Source organism: Lygodium microphyllum, chromosome 1 (genome assembly GCF_053477565.2).
Source record: "Lygodium microphyllum isolate KBCC chromosome 1, Lygodium_microphyllum_v1.1.10, whole genome shotgun sequence".
In the NCBI taxonomy this organism is placed as follows: Eukaryota; Viridiplantae; Streptophyta; class Polypodiopsida; order Schizaeales; family Lygodiaceae; genus Lygodium; species Lygodium microphyllum.
The window spans coordinates 86,277,253-86,298,376 of NC_141135.1; the positions used below are offsets into that span (position 1 = coordinate 86,277,253).

At 42.0% G+C, this 21,124-nt stretch overlaps 1 protein-coding gene across 1 annotated transcript; it reads left to right on the plus strand.

The window, feature by feature from the left end:
- Nucleotides 1–1,675: 1,675 nt before the first annotated feature.
- On the plus strand, nucleotides 1,676–20,913 carry LOC148041356 (uncharacterized). The gene is made up of 7 exons (XM_087679109.1): nucleotides 1,676–2,072; nucleotides 8,402–8,494; nucleotides 8,572–8,676; nucleotides 8,948–8,989; nucleotides 9,232–9,361; nucleotides 9,465–9,566; nucleotides 20,548–20,913. The coding sequence occupies exons 1-7, from the start codon at nucleotides 1,683–1,685 to the stop codon at nucleotides 20,634–20,636; spliced, it is 951 nt and encodes a 316-aa protein (XP_087535235.1). The 5' UTR covers nucleotides 1,676–1,682; the 3' UTR covers nucleotides 20,637–20,913.
- Nucleotides 20,914–21,124: the final 211 nt, after the last annotated feature.

The window sequence follows — 21,124 nt, forward strand, 5'->3', positions numbered from 1 at the left end:
TAACACATCTTCGATATTGGATATCGTGCCACTACGCGGACACAGTGTGAAAAACTGTGGCGTGCATCATCATCCGACTTTCTTATTGATCTAGAGAGTCAATGTGATCTGAGTCATTACTGCTAGTTTTAATGGCATGGATAGTTCAAAAATACTAGATTTTTGGGATAATTTTAGCCTATTTTTGATATTTTTTATTGATTGTAAATATCCTAAAAAGCTAGGGAAACTTCTAGATTAGGGTGGCATGCAAAAAGCAAGTTACTTTTGCAGCCAATTTTTGGATTTTTCATGAAAAAGAAAGATGGAGAAATCACGCCGTCGCGATCCAGTTGACAAACAGCAAATAACACTTTGAATTAGGAGAAGAAGGAGTGATATGGGAGAATCCTATCAGGTGTCCTAGGGTTTTATCCCCCTTTCAGAGCCAAGGGAGCCATCAGATTTGGGTTTTAGGCAGCAAAGAAGAAGTTGTTGTTTTGATGCACGTTTTTGGTCTACAAGGGAGCTCCAGGAGATCTAATGCTTGGAGATTGCTTCTAAGTAGTGTCAGTCAAGGGATTCTAGGTTCTGTCAATGCATATTGATTTGATTCATTGTGCTTTGTCTTTATCGTGTTTACCTCTTATCTATTCTTTTTCTTCTCTTCCATCTCTTATCTCTACTTCTTTCAATCTCTAATCCCTGGTGGATACGACCTTTTGACAAAAACCCCTTTGACACTGCGCGAATTCGGAAGCCCTTTCTTTTTTTTAATGAGATCTCTCAAATTGGTTGAAAAGCCACTTGTTTTTTGCATGTCACCCTATTCTAGAAGTTTTCTATACCATTTTATGATATTTACAATCTAAAAAAAATGCTAAAATTATCCAAAAATTCCATATTTTTGAACTATCCATATTATGGACATTGATACTAATCACTAATATGACATTGACTCTCTAGATTAACAAGAAAGCTGGATGATGATGTACTCTAGGGTTTTTTACACTGTGTCCGCGTAGCAGTACCGGAGCACTATTGTATGTAAGGCTTAGTAGCGAATACTACATGTAGAGGTGATAATTTATATTCTTATTCTCCTTTCCCTTGTGCTCATATTTAAGAGCTTGGTCATGCCTAGGACTGATACAGGGAGGGGAACCCCACTCGCCCTATTAGCCTCTAGTTGCTCCCAAGGCTTATCGAGCTAGTGGTGCTTTCTTCACCCTCCACTCACTCCACAAATACCATGAAATTTCTATGTGCTAACAAAGTGCTTACAGTGCTAACGAATGAGATTTCTCCCTTTTTAACTTGGCCAGATTGATAAGCTTGACTTGCAACCAATCATCATTCTTTTAGTTTTGGAAAATTTGACATTTTGCTTGCCACTCGCTTCCTTAACCCCACAGTGCAACCGAAAACTTAGTGGGGGGACGAAAATATCTTGCTAGCACAAGATGCCTTGTGCGAGTTTGCTTTCTCCTTCTCTACGACAAACGACAAATTTCAAAGCGTAATAGGCTCTCGAGACTGTTTTGAACGAGACAAAAGACAAAAGTATTCCAGGCTTGGAGGAACTCGGAAGCCTTTGAAAATTTTGCAGCCAATGAGAAAACGAGGAAGAAGTTACGACTTTTGTGTGTTCCTCCATGATAAAAAGCTGAGAAAAAGGTGCGGGGGCCCGGGGGAGCAGGGAGATGCCCTTCGCGTGTTTGTATTCAACTTCAATAAACGGCCATCACCATCCTTCCCCTTACTATTACCATCCTCACGATTCTCTCCTCCATTGGCAGCTTCCTCACCCCATCGTCCGCCATAGCCAGAGCAGCAGCCTGAGCTGTTGTGCCCTCTCCGGGCATCGCTTCTGCCCCAGGCGGCTTCCTCCTCCTCCTCCTCCCTTCTCTGCCATGGGCCTCCTGCAGGAACCGCCGCAGCACGAGTGCCCCGTTGACGACCGTCTCCCCTACAACAGCCTTGCGAACGCTCCTCTCCGAGTCCTCTGCCTTCATGGCTTCCGCACCAGCGGCGACATCATGCAGCGGCAGCTCCACAAATGGGACCGCTCCGTCCTCGACCTTTTGGACCCGGTCAGCTCTGCCATTTCCTCTCTAGGGTTTGTTTCAGGAATCTTGTTCCTCATCTTTACAGTCAGTCGTAATGGTTGGCCCTTCCTTAGTCCATTATTACTTCCTATTGTTACGTACCCTACATCTGTATGCTACATAAACACATAGACAATGCGGAGACCGATAACTTCAAAATTTGAATGTCGAGCAGCCGGTTCCCTTCCTTTTTTTGGTGGGGGCTGAAAAGGTTATGGGGTTAAGGCCATGGCAGTATAGGGTGTAATTTCCTGGCTTGGGATTGTGCATTAATGTATAAAAACTGCACTTGTAAACTCTTGCAAGGCAGATTTGTTATGGAGAGATTAGTTTTTCTGACCCCTGGTTTATGCAGGGAAGTCCGGGCACAAAATGCTTTTGTAGAGTGGATTCCCTAGAAAGTCTCTGACAAGTCTGTGTTTTGGAGTCTAGTTGGGATGACCTGCACATATGTTTAATACTTTCAAAAAGGGTACTTTTCTTTTGCCTTTGTAGCCATGGCTGAAGAAGGCTGAGTGGAAGTTTTGCAGCCTGTTTCAATTCGTTTGCAGGAAAAGAAACAAAACATGCATGGATAGGCTCAAGGGATTGGGGGGAACTTTAAAAGATATGCATCTATATAGCTGCTTGATGGTTGCCCTTGTTGCTAAATATGCATGCCACACAATATCCTTGGGCGTTTTAGTTAAAGGCCTTACGGATGTTGCATTGTGGAGTTTGTCATTGTTATTAATTGCTTTCACTAGATAAGCTGCATACTTTGAAGTTTGGTGTAATTCTCAACTTACTTTGGTGTAATTCTCAAATTGCTTGTTATATGGTACCATTTCCCTTGACAATACCAAAAGATGGATAGATTGAGGTGATAAAGTGGGACCTTGTCAAAAGGTTTCTAATCCATGGATATGTGATTGGCCAAAGTTTTAGATAGAATCAATGGCTCTCAATGGCAATTTTAATCATTAACAAGTTGCTTTAAACGCCTTGGATAACTTAGTAATACATTTTAAAACCTCTGGCCTACCTTGTAACTTATACAAACATTCTTGATTCTTTATAGCCACACTTGGTCCTTGGTCATTCAAACTCTTAGTCTTTTAAGTTTTGTGAGAATGTGCAAATGAACGGAAGCAAGAAAATGCAAAGCATAAACATTGACACAATGAATAGCAAAGGAAGGACCCAAAAACTCAAAAGAGGGAATGATGAACATGCAATGTATTTCATAACTCAAAGCATGAGAATGATCAATGCACACCGCTCGGGTAGCACATGTGATAAACAATAGTGCCTCTAGTCTCCCTCTCTCTATGTGATGTGATCTAAAACTATATAGTGCAGGATGAGTGTGAATGCATAGAGCATGGAGAGCAATTTGAGATAAACAAGTCGGCCAATATACAGGTGCTCTAATGTGGGCAAGTTGGTTGATGAACAACAAATCGGGGACATGAACATGGAGAGGAGAAAGAAAGAGACAAGATGAACACACGAGAATGAGGGAACACTTTGATTTGAAATTGACATAAGGTTGCACACAATCAGCCTCGCATGCCATTGAGTTCAGCAATGAGAGCATGGGACTGAGGTAGGATGAAAAGGTGATGCAAGTGATGAGGATGATGGAGGTGATGGAAATGATTGGATGTAAGGCACTCAATGTTTTAGCCTATCTATAGTCAAGAATGCTGAAATTAGGCTGGCCCTACTTGTCAGGGTTGATGTGCTATGAATCTGTTTGACTAGTAGTCATAAATGCTGATGATGTTAGCAATGTACATATTGGTTGATAAGGCTATTTGGCAAAAGACATTTTGTTTCTTGAGTTTGATTCATTTAATGCAGTCGACTTGTATTTATGGCATGTAATGATACTGGTAGACATGCTATTTTTGTTTTATTTGTTTGGCCTATTTATAGGCTGCTCCTTTCCTCCACTTATCATTGAGTCATATGAACACACTTGCCTTCTTGTTGGAGAGAGGGAGGCTGCAGCATTCTATTGCTCGCCCAAAGCTTGTGCCTTTGTACACACTCTTGTGCCTTGGTATATGGATTTTGTTTCCTAAGTTCATTATCATTGAGTTCATGTGTTCTTGTCTAAATTAGGCTGAAAACGAAGAGAAATGGATTAGAAATGCATGTAGTGATAACATCTAACAAATGCACATAAATGACACATGTCAAAGCTCTTGTCTTTGTCAAATTTTGATGGAGCTCACAAATAGGAGCCTAGGAGGTGACGGCATGAACAGATTGAGCACTAACATTCCCTCTTAGATCATGTGAGTGGCTGCAAGCTAAGGAGATGCACGTGACAAAGCATAGAAGACAATCATAGAGGCTTTGCGAAGGTATTTGTTGTATTTTCCTTCGCGAGACACTAGATTAGTGCCAACTTGCCATCCAAAAGACACTTTCGAACATAAGGATATTGGACCAGGTTCTTTGGAAGAGCCTAAGCACTTTGATTATCAACCCAAAGAAGAGTAGGTCATACTTGTTGGAATCCAACCTCTGTAAGCATTTGGCAAAGCACAATTGTGGGGCCAAACGCGCATTGATTTTTTACTTCAAAGTGGTGAAGTATTTGTTTCAGTTTACATTGAACTTATTGTTTGCTGCGATTTGCTGGTAATCAGGTACTTCACCACCCTCTCTACCAAGGAAGGTTGGTTTCAGCGACCTTGCTATTGGAGGTCATCACTAGCTGCTTGGAGGAGATTTAGCTATTGGAGTTTGCATTTTTACCACTGCAAGCCTGCCCATATTGGTGTTAGCAGTCAAGTCAGCTCATGTGTGAGTCTGGGCTATACTGGGTGTTATTGAGTTTATTAGGCATTTTTTAGTGGTCACATTAGTGCTTATTTTGGCATTTATTGCTGGCTGACCACATTAAAAGGCCGACCTGATGCATTATTTGCATTCTTTTTGGCCTATTTATTCATGCTTCTTCTCCATACTGTGCCATTCATTACTTGCAGATCTTGTGTATGCCTTGTGGAGAGAGAGAGCCGGTGCCAGTGCCCATGTAGTCGGTAACTCATTGTCATATGTGATTGTCTTGTGTTTGGGATTGAGATTTTATTTCCCAGGCACATCTTTGAGTTCTCTTCTTTTGTAGTGTTCTTGTGTTTTCTCTTTTCTCTCTTTTTTGTCTTGTGTTCAACAGTTTATTTCAGCATTCTTTCACACTTCTATTGTTGCATCGACTTCCGACATGGTATCAGATTTTAGGATCTACACTCTTGCTGTCATTTTCTGCTGATTACAGGTCTTCTACTGCAGAACATTGATTTCCCTTGCCTGTTGCCACTTCCTTCCAGCATCATGATAGTGGTCTGCTGCAAATTGCCCTGTTTCCGTCCTTTGCAGCCTGTGTTTACTGCATTAATTGCTCCTACTGCCTACATTTTGCCTTCAGCAGTGTGTTTGCAATTTCTACAATATTTTATTGTGCTATTGTTGCATTTAATATCTCTTTTGTTTGCGTTTTGACTCCTATAGGCTGGGTGACTGTATTTTCAGGTTCTATTGGTTGCAATCTTCACTTTCTAGCTGTGTTTGATCAGATTTTGTCCTTTTGCAGCAATTATTTTGTGATTAGCGTGTCTACAGATTAGTGTGTCTACAGTGCGTGTGAACTGCAGCCAATGCAGTCTATGTTGTGCTTTGGCTGTCCTTTCTCTCCCCTCCTCTTCTTTTCGTTTATTTTCTCTTCCTATCCTCTCTAGATGACTCCCCCTTGTTGTTCTATTGATGACAAACTTCATGGCTTGATTACCTAATGTGGAGTGCTGTTATGAAAGCTTGGACTGTGCATAAGCAGTTATGGTATGTTGTTTCTCGAGCTTTTGAGCATCCTAAGCGTCCCACTCCTCTTCCAACTGATTTCGAGAAGGACAACTATGAAGAAGCTTTGCTCACATGTGATAATGATGATATCTGGGCTTATTGTGCTATTCTTTGCTACATCTCTAAAGTCCTTTTGACGGTCACCTCTTTGTAGGACCCCTTTTGCGGTATCGGCGAAGCTTCAGATGTTGTACGAGGCCTCCTTGACTGTGTGTGCAGTTACCCTTTATAGACAGCTCTAGTAGATGAAGTATGAGCCAATAGACACTATTCAATCCTTCTTGCTTTGTGTTACACAGGTACAAGACCAGTTTTGACACATGCAATCCACCCTTCTAGAGGCTCATCTTGTGGGGACTATGTTCTATAAGCTTCCTCTAGAGTTTGATGGAGTGGCCAATGCTTTGTGGGCCTAAACATCATCGATGCTAGTGAGTTTTACACATATGTCCTCGATGCTGCTTTGAGCATGAGGCATCTTTGGGGTTGCGTCCATCCCAATATGGTAGCTTTAATGAGGCATTTGCAGCTTTGAGAGGGGTGATGGGAAGAAGAAGCTGAAGGCCTAGTGCTATTACTGTGTTAAGAAGAGACATTTGTGCAAGGATTGTAAATAGTTAGCAGCTTTGGGGAAGGAGGAAGAAGCAGTAGAAGTAGGTTATGGACTCCCTTGCCAAGTCATTCGTCTCCCTCGACTTTGACTTGGGTTCTTCGACCAAGGCTAAGGTCAAGGCATGGAAACGATTATCTCTTTAGATTAAGGGAAGGACTTTGTAGCCTCTCCTGCTTTCTAGTGCAAGTGATGCGGTCATCCCTCATGACTCTCTAGTGTTAAAGAGAGTGTGAGAAGGTGGTGAGGTGGGCGTAGATGAGCCTCATCTATACAGGTGCATAGGTGCACAGGTTCTAGAGAGGGACTTCCTTGATGCATCGACTAAAGTCTAGTACGTTTTGAAATCTTGGAGTTGGGATTGACTTCTAGGTTCATGATAGGCTATCACTTGACAAAGATTGGGATTGGCTCCTAGTCTAAGCTCACACGAGGGGACACTTTGGTGGTCTTGGCCAAAGGTCAGGAATCCATGTTCATATGTGGTTAGAGGCATTTTTCACAGGATGGTCATGTATGCTACTGTGAGGCATTGATGATAGACATAGAGAGGTGCTTTTATTCTTCTCTATTTTCAGGTGCTCGAAAGATCGACATTGACACTTGAGTTCTCTTTGAGGCATTTTGGCGGTGGCTTTATCACCCATTGCTTGGGTATACATGGTCCTATTCTGGTGGTCTTTGTTGTATGGCCTATGATGAGTTATTATCATTGTATTGTATTAGATCATCCATGATCTGAGAAAGAGTGTTAGCAGTCTAGTTAGCTCATGTGTGAGTTTGGCCTATATTGGGCATTACTGAGTTTATTAGGCATTTCAAAGTGGTCACATCAGTGATTATTTTGGCATTTATTGTTGGCTGACCTGATGCATTATTTGCATTCTTTGTGGCCTATTTATTCATGCTCCACCTCCACACTCTTATCATTCATCACTTGTAGATCTAATGCATGCCTTGTGGAGAGAGGGAGCCGGTGCCAGTGCCCATGTAGCCAGTGATTCATTGTTAAATACGATTGTCTCGTGTTTGGTATATTCCATTTCCTGAGCACATCTCTGAGTTCTCTTCTTTTATAGTGTTCTTGTGTTTTCTCTTTTCTCTCTCTTCTATCTTATGTTCAGCATTTTATTTCAGCAATCATTCATTCTTCCATTGTTGCATCCACTTTTGACAACTGTTAACCCAGCCTTCTAGATGTTCATCTTGATGCTACTCAGCATTCAGCCTGCTTCCCCTTCCCTGGAATTTGCTGCACAGCCTATCGCCATCAATTGCTCCCATTGTCATTTGCTGCAGCTATGTTTTTGCAGTTTCAGCTTGCATTTCAATTACCTAGAGGCCAGCTTGCGATTGTCACTACTCATCATTGATTGCCTGTAGAGCTGCGTTTTAGTCTGTATCACTTATGTTTTGCTGCTACCCAGAGTCCCATAGAGACATCTTGCTGATCAGAGGACTTTGTTTCACTCCACCACTGCCAAAGTCATCATCATCCCTAGTGTACTGCTGCTACTAGGTTTTTGGGATCCATTCGTGAGCACAACACACTTTTGAAGCTGATCTTGGCATCTCCAACACCATTCTCAGTTCACCTTTTCCCTGGTCCTGGAGACATAGAGGTTTGAGACCCTATTATGCATATTCAATACCCCTAAAGCATTTCGTTGAGCATTCTACAGTTTGTGTTCATAGTGTTGTCATAAATTTTGCATTTCTTTGTGTTTGCCCTAGCATTCCTTTACGACTGGCTCATTCAAATTTCAAGCTCTCCCTCCCTCTCCCTCTCACTCATATTATCTAACACTTCACTAGTGTCTACTCTAATCACATTCCTTTCTTATAACAGATTTATTTGGATGCACCATATCCTGCTCTTGGAAAGTCTGATGTAGAGGGGTTTTTCCCACCCCCTTATTATGAATGGTTCCAGTTTGAGCGGGTAAGAGGTGTTTGGCTTTTCTTTCCAAACAGTTTATATTTAGTTCATGAAACTCCTGATTTTGGCATTTCTTTCAGACAGAAACGAATGTGACATATTCTAATTTGGAGGAATGCATTGAGTTCATTTCAAACTACATGGAGAAGCATGGCCCATTTGATGGCCTCATCGGGTTTTCACAGGTAGGACCAAATATTATAGAACCAATAACAAACAACTTCTTCAGTTTCAGCCTTCTTCTAGAGTTAGGTAGCCAGCTATGTCTGTGCGAGGGCTCAGAATGAATGCTTGCAGAGGCTTATTGCTTCCTTTGTCATGCCTGGATGTGCTTCTGTCTGTTTATATTTCTTGTTTGTATCTACTATTGTAAACACTGCCTACATTATGCACAATAGGCAGCTGCCAGGAAGGCTGGAAGCAGATGCATCTAATCGTTTATCTTGTGCTGTGTAGGGTGCTTTCCTTTCAGCAGCTTTGGCTGGCATGCAACAACAGGTACCTTGGTACATTGTTTAAACATTGACAATTGAGATGATTTTCCCTCTTTTTGTTAAAAGTAGTGAGAAGTGTTTGAAGTTCTTCTTTCTTTGTCCTTGTGATAATTGTATTGTAGATGCTTGCTGTTACATCTATTCTGTTCCTGAATTTTGTTTGTCTTTTCCCTTCTTTCTAAGGGGGACATGTACTGTTTACTCTCCTTTCTAATAAATTTTACCCTTGTGATGATTCCACTGTAGGGTCTTGCTCTTACATCTGTTCCGCCTCTGCGTTTTGTTATTATCATCTCAGGTGGAGTGCTCAGTGGTGAGCACAAGATGAAGGGTTGTTATTCTGAGCCCATAATCTGTCCGGCCTTACATCTTATAGGTGAGGACATGCTGAAAGTTGTTTCCATTACTGAAAGTTGAGAAGTGTTTGAGGAAGGTTTCATAACAATTGCTGAAGTCTGATAAGCATCTTTGTTTGGTAGGGGAGAACGACTTCTTGAAACCTCAAAATGAGGAACTCGTGACAGCTTTCAAAGATCCTGTAGTGATTCGGCATGGTGCAAGGCATACAGTGCCAAGGCTAGGTACTCATGACTGCTCCCATATATGTTCTATATAGATGGAGGGGAAAGAGGGAAAGTGAAGGGAGTAAGGGGGAAGGAATGAGGGACTATGTCAACATTATAAAATTGCTGTCAACTGATGCTACAAAGCAAATAAGAGCTTTCAAGACTCCTTTTGAAACTCTGTGTTTTGTTATTTCTTGCTTATTCTTGAGCAAAATAAGGCAGTAATGTAAGACATCTTCTAGAAAATGGAGGTTCCAAATATTTCATCTTTAAGATATTAGATATATGCTACCAAAACAGATCAGTATGTAATGGTCTTGTGGGCGGTGTCCTAGATTCTCTATCTTGGGCATGGCACTCTCTCTTGCTTGGAGGGAAAATAGTACCAGTGTGCAACATGCCAATCTAACATTGTCCTTATATAGTTGCAAGAGATTGCAAACCTTTTCTTGTTGTTTGCCCATCAAGAAGTTGCATCCTATGTTAACTAACTGGTTGCTTACAAAGGATGGATCTTTGGCAACACGAACACGAGACCTGGAATGACATCCTTTTGTGGTTTTCTTGTATATCAAGTGCCGGCGTCGAGGAGCTTGGAGTTTGCAGTCTTGTTCATGTGGGGATCTAAAGCTTGTCAAGTTGTCAATCCAAAGCCTTAGTCATTACAGAAATTTTAGATGGTATGAGGTTTAAGGTACAAATAATGACTTGTCAAGGTTAGGTGCACACGCTCAAAGTTTTGGATAAGGGAGTCTATAAAGAGACATTTCCCTTTGCAGCCAAGGGGAGGAGGGGTGTATGTGCTTGCTTCCATTGCTTTTTTGTGTGATGGGCACTCATAGTCGTCAGGTACGATACAGTATGGTACAATAAAATACGGTACTAAATGGTACCTTATGATTTTATAAGGTACGGTATGATATTAGTACAATTTTTTTAAAAACATGATTTTAAAAAAACCATAAATTATTAAATGATAGAAAACATGTTTAAAGTGGAAATAGCCATTTTATTACAAAATAAGATGAATACATGAGGGTAACCATCGTGGTCGCATGGGCTGCGCAAAACATGCAATGTAACTACAGACTATAGTCTAGACTCTAGTGTGTCATAGTGGCATCATGCATGTGGATACAATGATAGTAGATACATAAAAGAGAGAGACCTATGAATCTATGATGAGGCATCACTATTATCATTATCATCATCATCACATCAGAACCATTTGAGTGCTCATCAAGAGTTGGAAGATGACTCTTCAACATCAGATGATGAGACACACTCATACTCATCCTCACTCATGAGGTTACCATCATCATTAATTGATGGCTCCCTAGGTGGTGGCTGTGTAGGTAAGGGAGGGATGTCATCATGAGGCACAAGATGTGAGCTACTAGAGCCTCGCCTTACATATGTCTGGAAGCCACTCGAACCACCCCCCCTTGATATTGGAGGGCGTTGAATGACCATGCTTCTGCTACCACCTACTTGAACAAGTGGAAAAAGCAAAAGCGATATGCCCTCTCTGATTTGCATATTATCCTAGCTTCTCCAGCATTGCATTGTGGTCATCCATAGGGACCACACGAGTCAAATAAGCAAGCTGGTGCGAATGGAACTCTCTATCACCCATGATTGCCGGCGACTTATAGGTTGGATGTACCAATGCGGCAAAACCATGAACGGGCTTATGCATCCATGCCCATCTCTTCTTTGCTATCTTTAAAACATGTGTTTGCCGTGTCTCTGTGATCACTGTACAGGCATGTGTCTCCACTAATGCCGCTCTAAAGAAGTGAACGAGAAGGCCCATGGTGGACCTCTAGCAATCACTCATACGCAACACTCTATAAAAGGGAGTCACAATAATGACAACACATGGACTTTTTGCTAAAAGTGCTCATTAAGGCACAAGCGCTGCATGGCTTTGGCTGCCTCTGTCTCATGCTCATCCCACTCATTCCATAGAGTAGATACCACTGTTTGCCTGGCGCAAGGCGGATGGACCACACCTCATAAAGGCGCTTCAGCAATAACCACATGTAAGCAAAGCGAGTTGAAAAAGGCTTCTTCAACTCTAGTGTGCCATGCTCACGATATATCGCAAGCACCTTTACCTTTACTGTGAAGAAGGTGACAACTGATGTAGCTTTGCGGATCACTCTCTTCACCCACTTGAGCTTCCTAACGTCTTCCATGAGCAAGTCCAAACAATGACTTGCACATGGAGTCCACACAATTGTGGGAAACTTGGCCTCAAGCAAACAGCCCATACGTTGACAATTCGATGCATTGTTGGTAACAACTTGCACCACATTGAAGGGGCCCCAAGCTACAGTCACAATTTACAAATTACAAGTATACTAACAATACTTGGAGTTTAGAGAGAGAAGGACTCGAGAGTTGAGCCTTTCAAGTTTCAACTTTCAAGATTCAAGAATATAGAGAGATGGGGTTGGGGCCCGGGCGGAAAGAGAGAATCGACATAGATATTAGAGAGAATTTAGAAATTAGAATAGGGAGATAGATAGTTATGCATAAATCAATTATAATAATGAAAGAAAGTGAAACAAATTTAAAAGGCAATGACAAATGTATACCTCAATGATAGCTTGCTAAACGTGGCGGTAGATGAATGCGCCCGTCGTTTTCCTCCCCTCTTTTGTTGGTATCTACGGCCCGCAAAAAGTAAGTGCCGAGTGGACATGAGACGAGTATATTGATGATGCCCCGTTCCTTACGATCACTCCATCCGTCCTGATAATGGAGCAACCATATTTTATTCATGTGGCCCGAATAGGATCAAGGGCTCTATCAATCCTCTCCTCTTCATCAATCTTTTTCGTCCTCATGTCATTGTATGTGACACTGGTCCATTTTTCACATGGACCCACATTGGCAATGGCTTTTACCATCTTCCATTGCTCTTGCTTTAGGACATTGAATGCAAGATTGCACTCAATCACGGTGCTTGCAATTTCAATGTCCGCAAGCGGCATTGCCTTTCTCTAAGAAAGGCAATCAATCCATGCATATGACTAGGAGCTTGAGAGGGAGGATTGTCTCTCCGGTATCACACAAGTCTCCATTCTTTGTCTTTTACTGAAGCCGGATGCGGATGTGGAGCCCCCACCACAATTGGTAGAGGCCTCTCCCGCATTGGTTGAAGATATGCCCACATTCGATACTTCCTCGTTAGTAGGCATAGGAGTTGGTGCCGATAAGCCACTTCCTCCTCCTCTTGTGGATCCCCCTCTCATCGTGGAGAGAATCTTCTCTGCGATGTTTTGAGGGATCTCCTTGCATGGAGCAACTTGCCCCCTCGTCTCGGAAAGATGTCGGAGAGGCCGAGTTGCACCACTTGTATAGCGCTTCCCGCACTACTTGCATGTCCAATGGTGGGAGTTGGACTTCTTTGTGTCCCTCTCCACATGGATTGCATGCAAATTGAAGGTCTCGTGCTTCTTACGAGTCATGGTGCCGATGACGGATAAAGAGGCCCGAGAGAGAGAGAGAGAGAGAGAGAGAGAGAGAGAGAGAGAGAGAGAGAGAGAGAGAGAGAGAGAGAGAGAGAGAGAGAGAGAGAGAGAATGCTTGAGCTCGACTCTTGAAACGTGAAAATTGAAAGAGAGGGAGAGGGCTGAGGGTTGGGGTAAAGTTGAAAGAGTAAGAGTGAGAGAGAGGGAATGGGAGATGAGAATGGCAAATGCTTTGATAGGGTGTGGGAAAGAGGGGATGGGAGATGAGGATGATGAATCACAAGTTCATTCAAGATCCAAGAGAGGAAGATGAGAATGGTAAATGCTTGCTGAACTGGTGTGGATGTCAAGATTGTGGGAGAGAAGGAAGGAGTCTCACTTGTAGCTTTCTTGCTTGCACAATGGGGGAATACACACAAAGTTGGATGCTGAAAACAGTTTTCCTCTTCTTAGTTGTGTAAGCCAAAAAGAACTCTCGTACATAGAAATAGAAGAACCCTATATATGGGTCTCAAACCAAACTCAACTAACTAAGGTGGCATACTAACTGAGCCACGAACTAGAGTAGATAAGGATAGCTGTCATCTAGCTATTATTCATAGGCGGTGTACCAACCGCATCTGCAACTGACAAGTTGGTGACATAAATGCACAACGGTCATCTTGGCATATCACGAGTGGAGCTCGATATCTCAACACTCCCCCTCGAGCTCAATCCCAATTTTTGCACACCAAGCAGGTTTCTGAACTTGCGCAGCTTCTCTGCGTCCAATGCCTTCGTGAATATGTCAGCTACCTGATCCTCTGTGCTGATATAAACTAGATCAATAAGACCTAGTAAAACCCTCTCCCGCACATAGTGATAATGCACCTCAATGTGCTTTGTTCTAGCATGATAGACTGGGTTATTTGCCAAGTGTATACTACTCATGTTGTCACAATAAATGACAACTGGCCCATCTGTAGGTTGATGCATATCATAAAGTAGCTTATGCAACCAAGCTACCTCACATGAAGCCATTGCTGCACCCGTGTACTCAGCCTCTGTGCTCGACAAGGTAACTGTAGGCTGTTTCTTGCTGCTCCAAGTGACTGCAGCACTCCCAAAAGAGAACACATATCCACTGGTAGATCGTCTATTAGAAATACTACCAGCCCAATCAGCATTAGTGTATCCATGCAACTGTATCTGAACCCCAGTCTCATAAAGTAGTCCATACTGCAATGTGGACTTCACATACCTGAGTATGCGTCTAGCCGCATCCAAATGCGGTTTCCTTGGAGCCTGCATAAACTGACTTACCAATCCAACAACATAGCTCAAATCTGGCCTGGTAATAGTCATATAAATCAAACTTCCTACTATGTGTCTGTACATAGTAGGGTCTTCCAGAAGCTCACTTGCATCTGCGCTCAGCTTCACATTCTGCTCCAAAGGAACTGAAATAGGCTTACAGCCTGTCATCCCATATTTGGACAGTATGTCCAATCCATATTGCCTCTGCAAGAGCCGTATCCCACTTGGTGATCTAATCACCTCAATGCCTAAGAAATAACGTAGCTCTCCCAAATCCTTCATCTCAAACTTCTGCTTCAATAGCATTTTCACATGAAGGATATCTTCATCACTGTCACTTATCATAATCAAATCATCAACATAAATGACAAGTAGTATAATACATTTCTCTGTTTTTCTTACATACAGTGAGAAATCTGCCTTGGAAATCTGAAAGCCAATAGTGACAAGATACTGTCCTATCTTGTCAGACCATGCTCTAGGTGCTTGCTTCAAGCCATACAAGGCTTTCTTCAACCTGCAAACAGACTCAGGATGAACAGCATGCACATAACCTGGTGGCTGCTCCATATAGACCTCTTCTTGCAAATCACCATGCAAGAAGGCATTCTTTACATCCATCTGATGTAAAGACAATCCCTTTGATGCAGCCATAGCAATGACTGCTCTTACGGTTGCCATCCTTGCAACCGGACTGAATGTTTCTTCATAATCAATGCCATATGTTTGTGCATATCCCTTGACTACTAATCTTGCCTTGTATCTATTCACGGAACCATCTGCATTGTGTTTCACCTTATGAACCCACTTACAGCCAATTGCATTCTTATCTTTAGGCAAAAGTACCAATTCCCATGTAGCATTTGCTTCCAAGGCATCAATTTTTTCATCCATGGCTTTCTCTCATTTTTCTTTTCCCATGGCTTGCTAAAAAAAAGTGGGTTTTGGTTCCTGTATCACTTTGACCATATATGCATAGTGAATGGCTGTAAATCCATCATTTTTCAGCCTATCCACAGGATACCTAGCTCTGTTAGACCTACGCAAAGTAGGTTCACTCCCAGGTGCTCTCAAAACATCCCTGGTCTTCCTTACTCCAGGTGTAACAATAGAAGGAATACCTAACTCATCATCAATGCTCTGTTCTGAGCCACTAGATTCACCATCCACATAAGAATGACCTGCATTCACATCAAACATGGGCTGATCTACCTTCTCTTTTCCTTTTTGTGACACCTGAATACCACTATCTGCATTGCTTTGAGAAGATTCTCCTGATCTCAATCTGCCTGTCCATGGCAAAGAATGTGAACCACTACTAGAGGACGCTCCAGGTCCACTAATATTTTGTGACTGCTGCTGTGAATTCTGTGCAGCATTACCGTTTTGTGTATCTACATCATCAATCACATTTACTGGTTTATACCAGCTACTCATCTCATAAAAAACATCTCTGCTCATTGTAAACTTACGAGTAGAAGGGTTATAACATCTATACCCTTTCTGCTACAGAGAGTAACCAATAAAGATGCACTTCTCAGCTTTTGGATCCAACTTGGATCTCAACTCATCTGGCACATGAACATAGGCAATGCAACAAAAAATCTTCAAATGAGAAATATCCGGTTTCCTACCAGTATACCTCTCCTCTGGAGTCATTCCATGTATTGCTGCAGTGGGAGTCCTGTTTATTATGTAGACTGCTGTAGCAACTGCTTCAGCCCAATAAAAATTTGGCAGGTCTTTTCATTGAGCATGGCACGAGATACCTCTCTAATATGCCTGTTTTTTCTTTCTGCAATTTCATTTTGCTGTGGGGTATGACTGCATGAATATTGCTGCTTTATGCCATGCTCCTGCAAGAACCTTGCAAACTCATTTGAGAGGTACTCTCCCCCTCCATCTGACCTTAGGCATTTTATTTGCAGGCCTGTTTCTTTTTCAACCATAGCTTTAAGAGTTTTGAAATGCCCAAAAACTTTACTTTTCTTTTTCATAAAATACACCCAAACTTTTCTGCTATAGTTATCAATAAAAGTGACAAAATAATGACAGCCTCCAAGAGATGCAGCTTTAGTAGTCCACACATCAGAGTGGATTAATTCCAATGGCTTCTTACTCTCTTGAACATGTCTAGGAAATGGTTTCCTTGCCTGTTTTCCAAACTGACAAGCTTCACATATCGTATGCATTTCTGCAACCTTGAATTTTGGCAATCCTGCAACAATATTTTGGGCCTGCATTGATTTAAGTCGCTGTACATTAACATGACCAATGCGTTTATGCCAAATATCAATATCTGCAACTACACCGGTCCCATGTGCAAACATTGCTGCACTCAATTCGGGCATGTCTGCATCCAATGTAAATATTCTTCCCTTCTTCTTTCCTTTTGCTATCAAGCGACCTTTATTTTTCATATCCTCAACAAAGCATCCATGGGAATTAAATCTGACTTGCAAGCCCTGCTCAACCATTTGACCAACAGAAACCAGGTTCTTGGTGATATTCGGGACATGAAATACATCCGACAGATATTTTTTTTTTCCATCCTGCATAGACAAAGGAATATTTTCAATCTGCACAATAGGATGTGCAGTATCATCACCAGTCTCCACAAATCCTGGTTTTTTCATTTTCCTTGCATCCTGCATCCATTCTGCATGACCTGTCATGTGGTTTGATGCACCTGAGTCAACATACCACACATCGTTACTTTCTTCTGCACTTGTCACAGAATTGGTCATGTGCTGCACCATAAACAAATGCTCATTTCTGTCATCACCCTGTCTACTAGAAGATGCATAATTCCCTTGTTGCAGTTTTCCATTCATGATGTCATTCTGCTTTTTATAGCAGTCTTTAGCCATATGACCCATTTTACCACAGTAGTAGCATTCAACATTGCTGTTTGCATTTTGCCCTCTTTGCCATCCACCACGACCTCTTTGGCTCCCCCTGCCTCTAGAGTTACCACGTCCTCCTCCATAGGACTGGTTTTCTTGAGTTTGCTGCATATTCTGATTTCTACCACGGCCTCCAGATCGGCCTCCTCTACCTCTGCCTCTACCTCTTCCAGCATTTGAGTAGAAGACAACTTCTTTTGAAGTTCCTCCTGAAGAAGATGCACCACCATTTCTCTGCTCCTCAGAAATTAGAAGAGCAATCAACTCCTCAAAATTAGGAAATCTTTCACGGACGGAAATGGATGTTCGAAACTGTGCATAATCCTTTCCTAGACCATTCAAGGTCACAGAAACTAAATCATCATCTTCCACTGGCGACCCAATGGAAGCAAGTGCATCTGCAATCTTCTTCACCTTCATGTGGTAGTCATTGATGCTCATATTTTCTCTTTGCACGCTGCATTTTCCTGGCTTGCGTATTTGTGCTATACATTTTTGACAAAGTATCCCATGCCTCCTTTGGCGTACTTGCATCCTGAATATGCACAATCATAGAGTTTGAAATACTGATAGACAGCCAGTATATAACTTTCCTGGCTCTCTCATGCCATGCTTTAAATGCCTGCATTTGCTGTTGATTGGGAACATCAGGAAGAACTGATTCTTCTTCATTTCCTGCAACAAATTCCCAATATCCTTTTCCCATAAGGAAATTCGTCATTCTAAACTTCCATGCTTGGAAGTTGTTCTTGTCAAGCTTTTTAGTGACAATCTGTGAAAGAGAATCAGACGCCATTACAGAACACTGCAAAAATTTTTGTCACTGCAAAGAACACAACTTCAGCCTCACAAGGGCTAATTTGCAAAACTGACGAAAGTGGTATTTGACCACACAGTCACTTCCTAGTGACGATTTTGCATCAACAGGCAACATGGATGATTCTGTAACTCCCAATGTCTCTGCGCACAGGTATACGATGCAATTTCTATAGTAACTTTTCACCGACCTGTAGAACAGTGGTCGCATAGCATAAAATAGGGCCTTTTCCTGAGTGCGTGCAGAAAACTTCCGCCTCTTAGTTGTGTAAGCCAAAAAGAACTCTCGTACATAGAAATAGAAGAACCCTATATATGGGTCTCAAACCAAACTCAACTAACTAAGGTGGCATACTAACTGAGCCACGAACTAGAGTAGATAAGGATAGCTGTCATCTAGCTATTATTCATAGGCGGTGTACCAACCGCATCTGCAACTGACAAGTCGGTGACATAAATGCACAACGGTCACCCTGGCATATCACGAGTGGAGCTCGATATCTCAACAGTGGAAGCATGGAGGAGAGGAGCACCTTTTGTAGATGAGAGAAGGGTCAAAGAGGGCTGCCATCTGGATGGAATCCAAGGAGGGCTTGGGGGGGTTGCAGTGCATAGTTGCAAAAGGGGGTGAGATGAGGTGTCCAAGGAACCCCCCCCCCCCCCCCCCCCAAAAAAAAAAGTGCCATGCAGGCGGAATGCACCGGATTAAAGGCAACAGAATGCAGGTGGACGCGCAGATGCGGCGGCAAAAGTGGCCCCGTTTTATCGTACGGATACGTACGGTACGGTACGATCAGTACCGTACGATGTATGGGGACAACTGTGAGCACTGTGTCTGCTGCCTTCAATTTCTCCCTGTTTGGCAAGCGACAAGTACCAAACTTTGTGCTTTGCTGTGGGTTTCCTTCCTATACTGGGTTTGGTACCCTGTGCAGTGTTCAAATCCTCTCTCTCAACCCTGGAGACATTTTTCACTTTGCCATTGGAAGTTTTTCAGAAACACAAAGTGGTTCACTTTAGATACCTGGATTGCCTGTTAATTCTTTGTGCGGGTACAATATACCAGGTAGCTTAAGATGGAAAACATAGCAATTCTTGAAAGTGTATGGCAGCCTGGACAATTTGTTTGAGCTTTCACTCTTTGAGCTATCCTATGGTTAATTTATAGGTAGAAATGATGGGAAAAGCTCTCTTATTTTCCCCTAGATTGCCCTTTGGTACATACTGATGCAGTGTGCACATGTAGACAGAAAGTGCTTGTGTCTCCTCCAAGTAGTGGTTCACCACACATTTAACATGAAGCAGTGGTTCTCCACACATATGACATGTAACTCTTTTCCAATCTTGAATCATGCAATTTGAATTGGTACAGCCAGGAATTTCAACTTTTCGAAGTGCAATGATTGTGAAAATGTGAGTTAATCAAAGAAGACCAACATTGGATGATAGGAATGGCATTTTACAGAGTGCTGAAGCAAGCATGCCCATTTTCCAAAGGGCTAAGAGCTCCTATGCAATGATGCATTCCTTAATATGGATTGTTTTTGTAGCCGATTGCAGGTTGCATAAACTTCACATATATTTGTTATACTTAAATTAGGAATTTTCTGAACTGAGAACAAAGCAATGTTGTTTTGGATGTGACAGAATGCCTTTAAGGGGACACATTTATGGAATTTGTTCATAACTGAGAAGTATGAGTGTAACTGGTCTCCAGTTGTTCAATGTTTCACATCAGCTGTGCCAGCTTTCTGTGAATCATAAACTTCACATATATTTGTTATACTTAAATTACGAATTTTCTGAACTGAGAACAAAGCAATGTTGTTTTGGATGTGACAGAATGCCTTTAAGGGGACACATTTATGGAATTTGTTCATAACTGAGAAGTATGAGTGTAACTGGTCTCCAGTTGTTCAATGTTTCACATCAGCTGTGCCAGCTTTCTGTGAATCAGTATCTGTCCATATCAGTACAGATAATCAGTCATCATCATTTCAAGTCATTCCAAGGGCACGGAAAAATTAAAATATGCCCAATCCAAAGGGCTGCTAAAGCATGCTTCAGTTCTATTGCCAGTCCTTGAGCCCTTTCAAGGAGTCCCTATGTGACTAACAGTATCCATGAAGAGTTTGTGAACATTAAGGATGATTTGAGTGGAAAAGGAAACACAAGGGGCGGGGGCGGGGGTGTTTGCGGGCAGCTGTCCATCTCCATATGGTGTGACCTTGGTTAGAAAAGGCCTTAGTCTCTTCTTCGTAAGTTGGACTGCCAACATCATAAATGTTTAGTTCTTCACATACATGCAAACACGTGCCATGTCTTAAATATTTTAGCTTCATAAATGCTGTGTTCTTAATTGCTTCATAAATTCTGTGTTCTTATTTGATCTGATGCTTGTTTTTCCCATACATGCAAATGTATGCCATGTTTTAAATATTTTAGCTTCAGCCACTGACTGATCATGCTATTCAACTTTGACAAAACACTTTTCAGGTTCAGAAGAATTGTCAACAATTCGAAATTTTCTATGTGATATAAAAGGCTTTAAAGATGGTGACATATGTGAAAGCATGGAGCTGTAACTGTGGAGTCTTGAACAAAAACCCCAAAAGTGAAAGTTGCTTATGTATCAGTCCAGGAGGGACTCAGATCTTTCATGAGTTATCACGGTCTTGCCTCAACAGGCAAATATATCTCAACAGTCGGAGACTATCAATTTCATTCTTATGTGGTAAAAGAGCACCTATTTGAAATGGCAGCTTAGTGTTGCTGCCAATGTACATTTCCAAGTCTTGGAAAATTACAGGCCTTTACCTGCCTAATTTATTTAGGGAAATCAAAAATCATGTAAGTTCAATTCTTTGATGTTGAAACTGTTTAACATTTTAACAATCAAACATATCAGTAAAGGCTTCGCCTAAATTTGCAGTTGGAAATGGTGTGTTTTCTTGTAGTTTGATTTGGATGTCATTGATCATTGGATACATGCTCATGCCCAGGAGAGGAGTAGGAAATCCTATGGCAGTCTACCTAGATGTGAAATGCTGAACTGAGACGGACCGTGCCATGG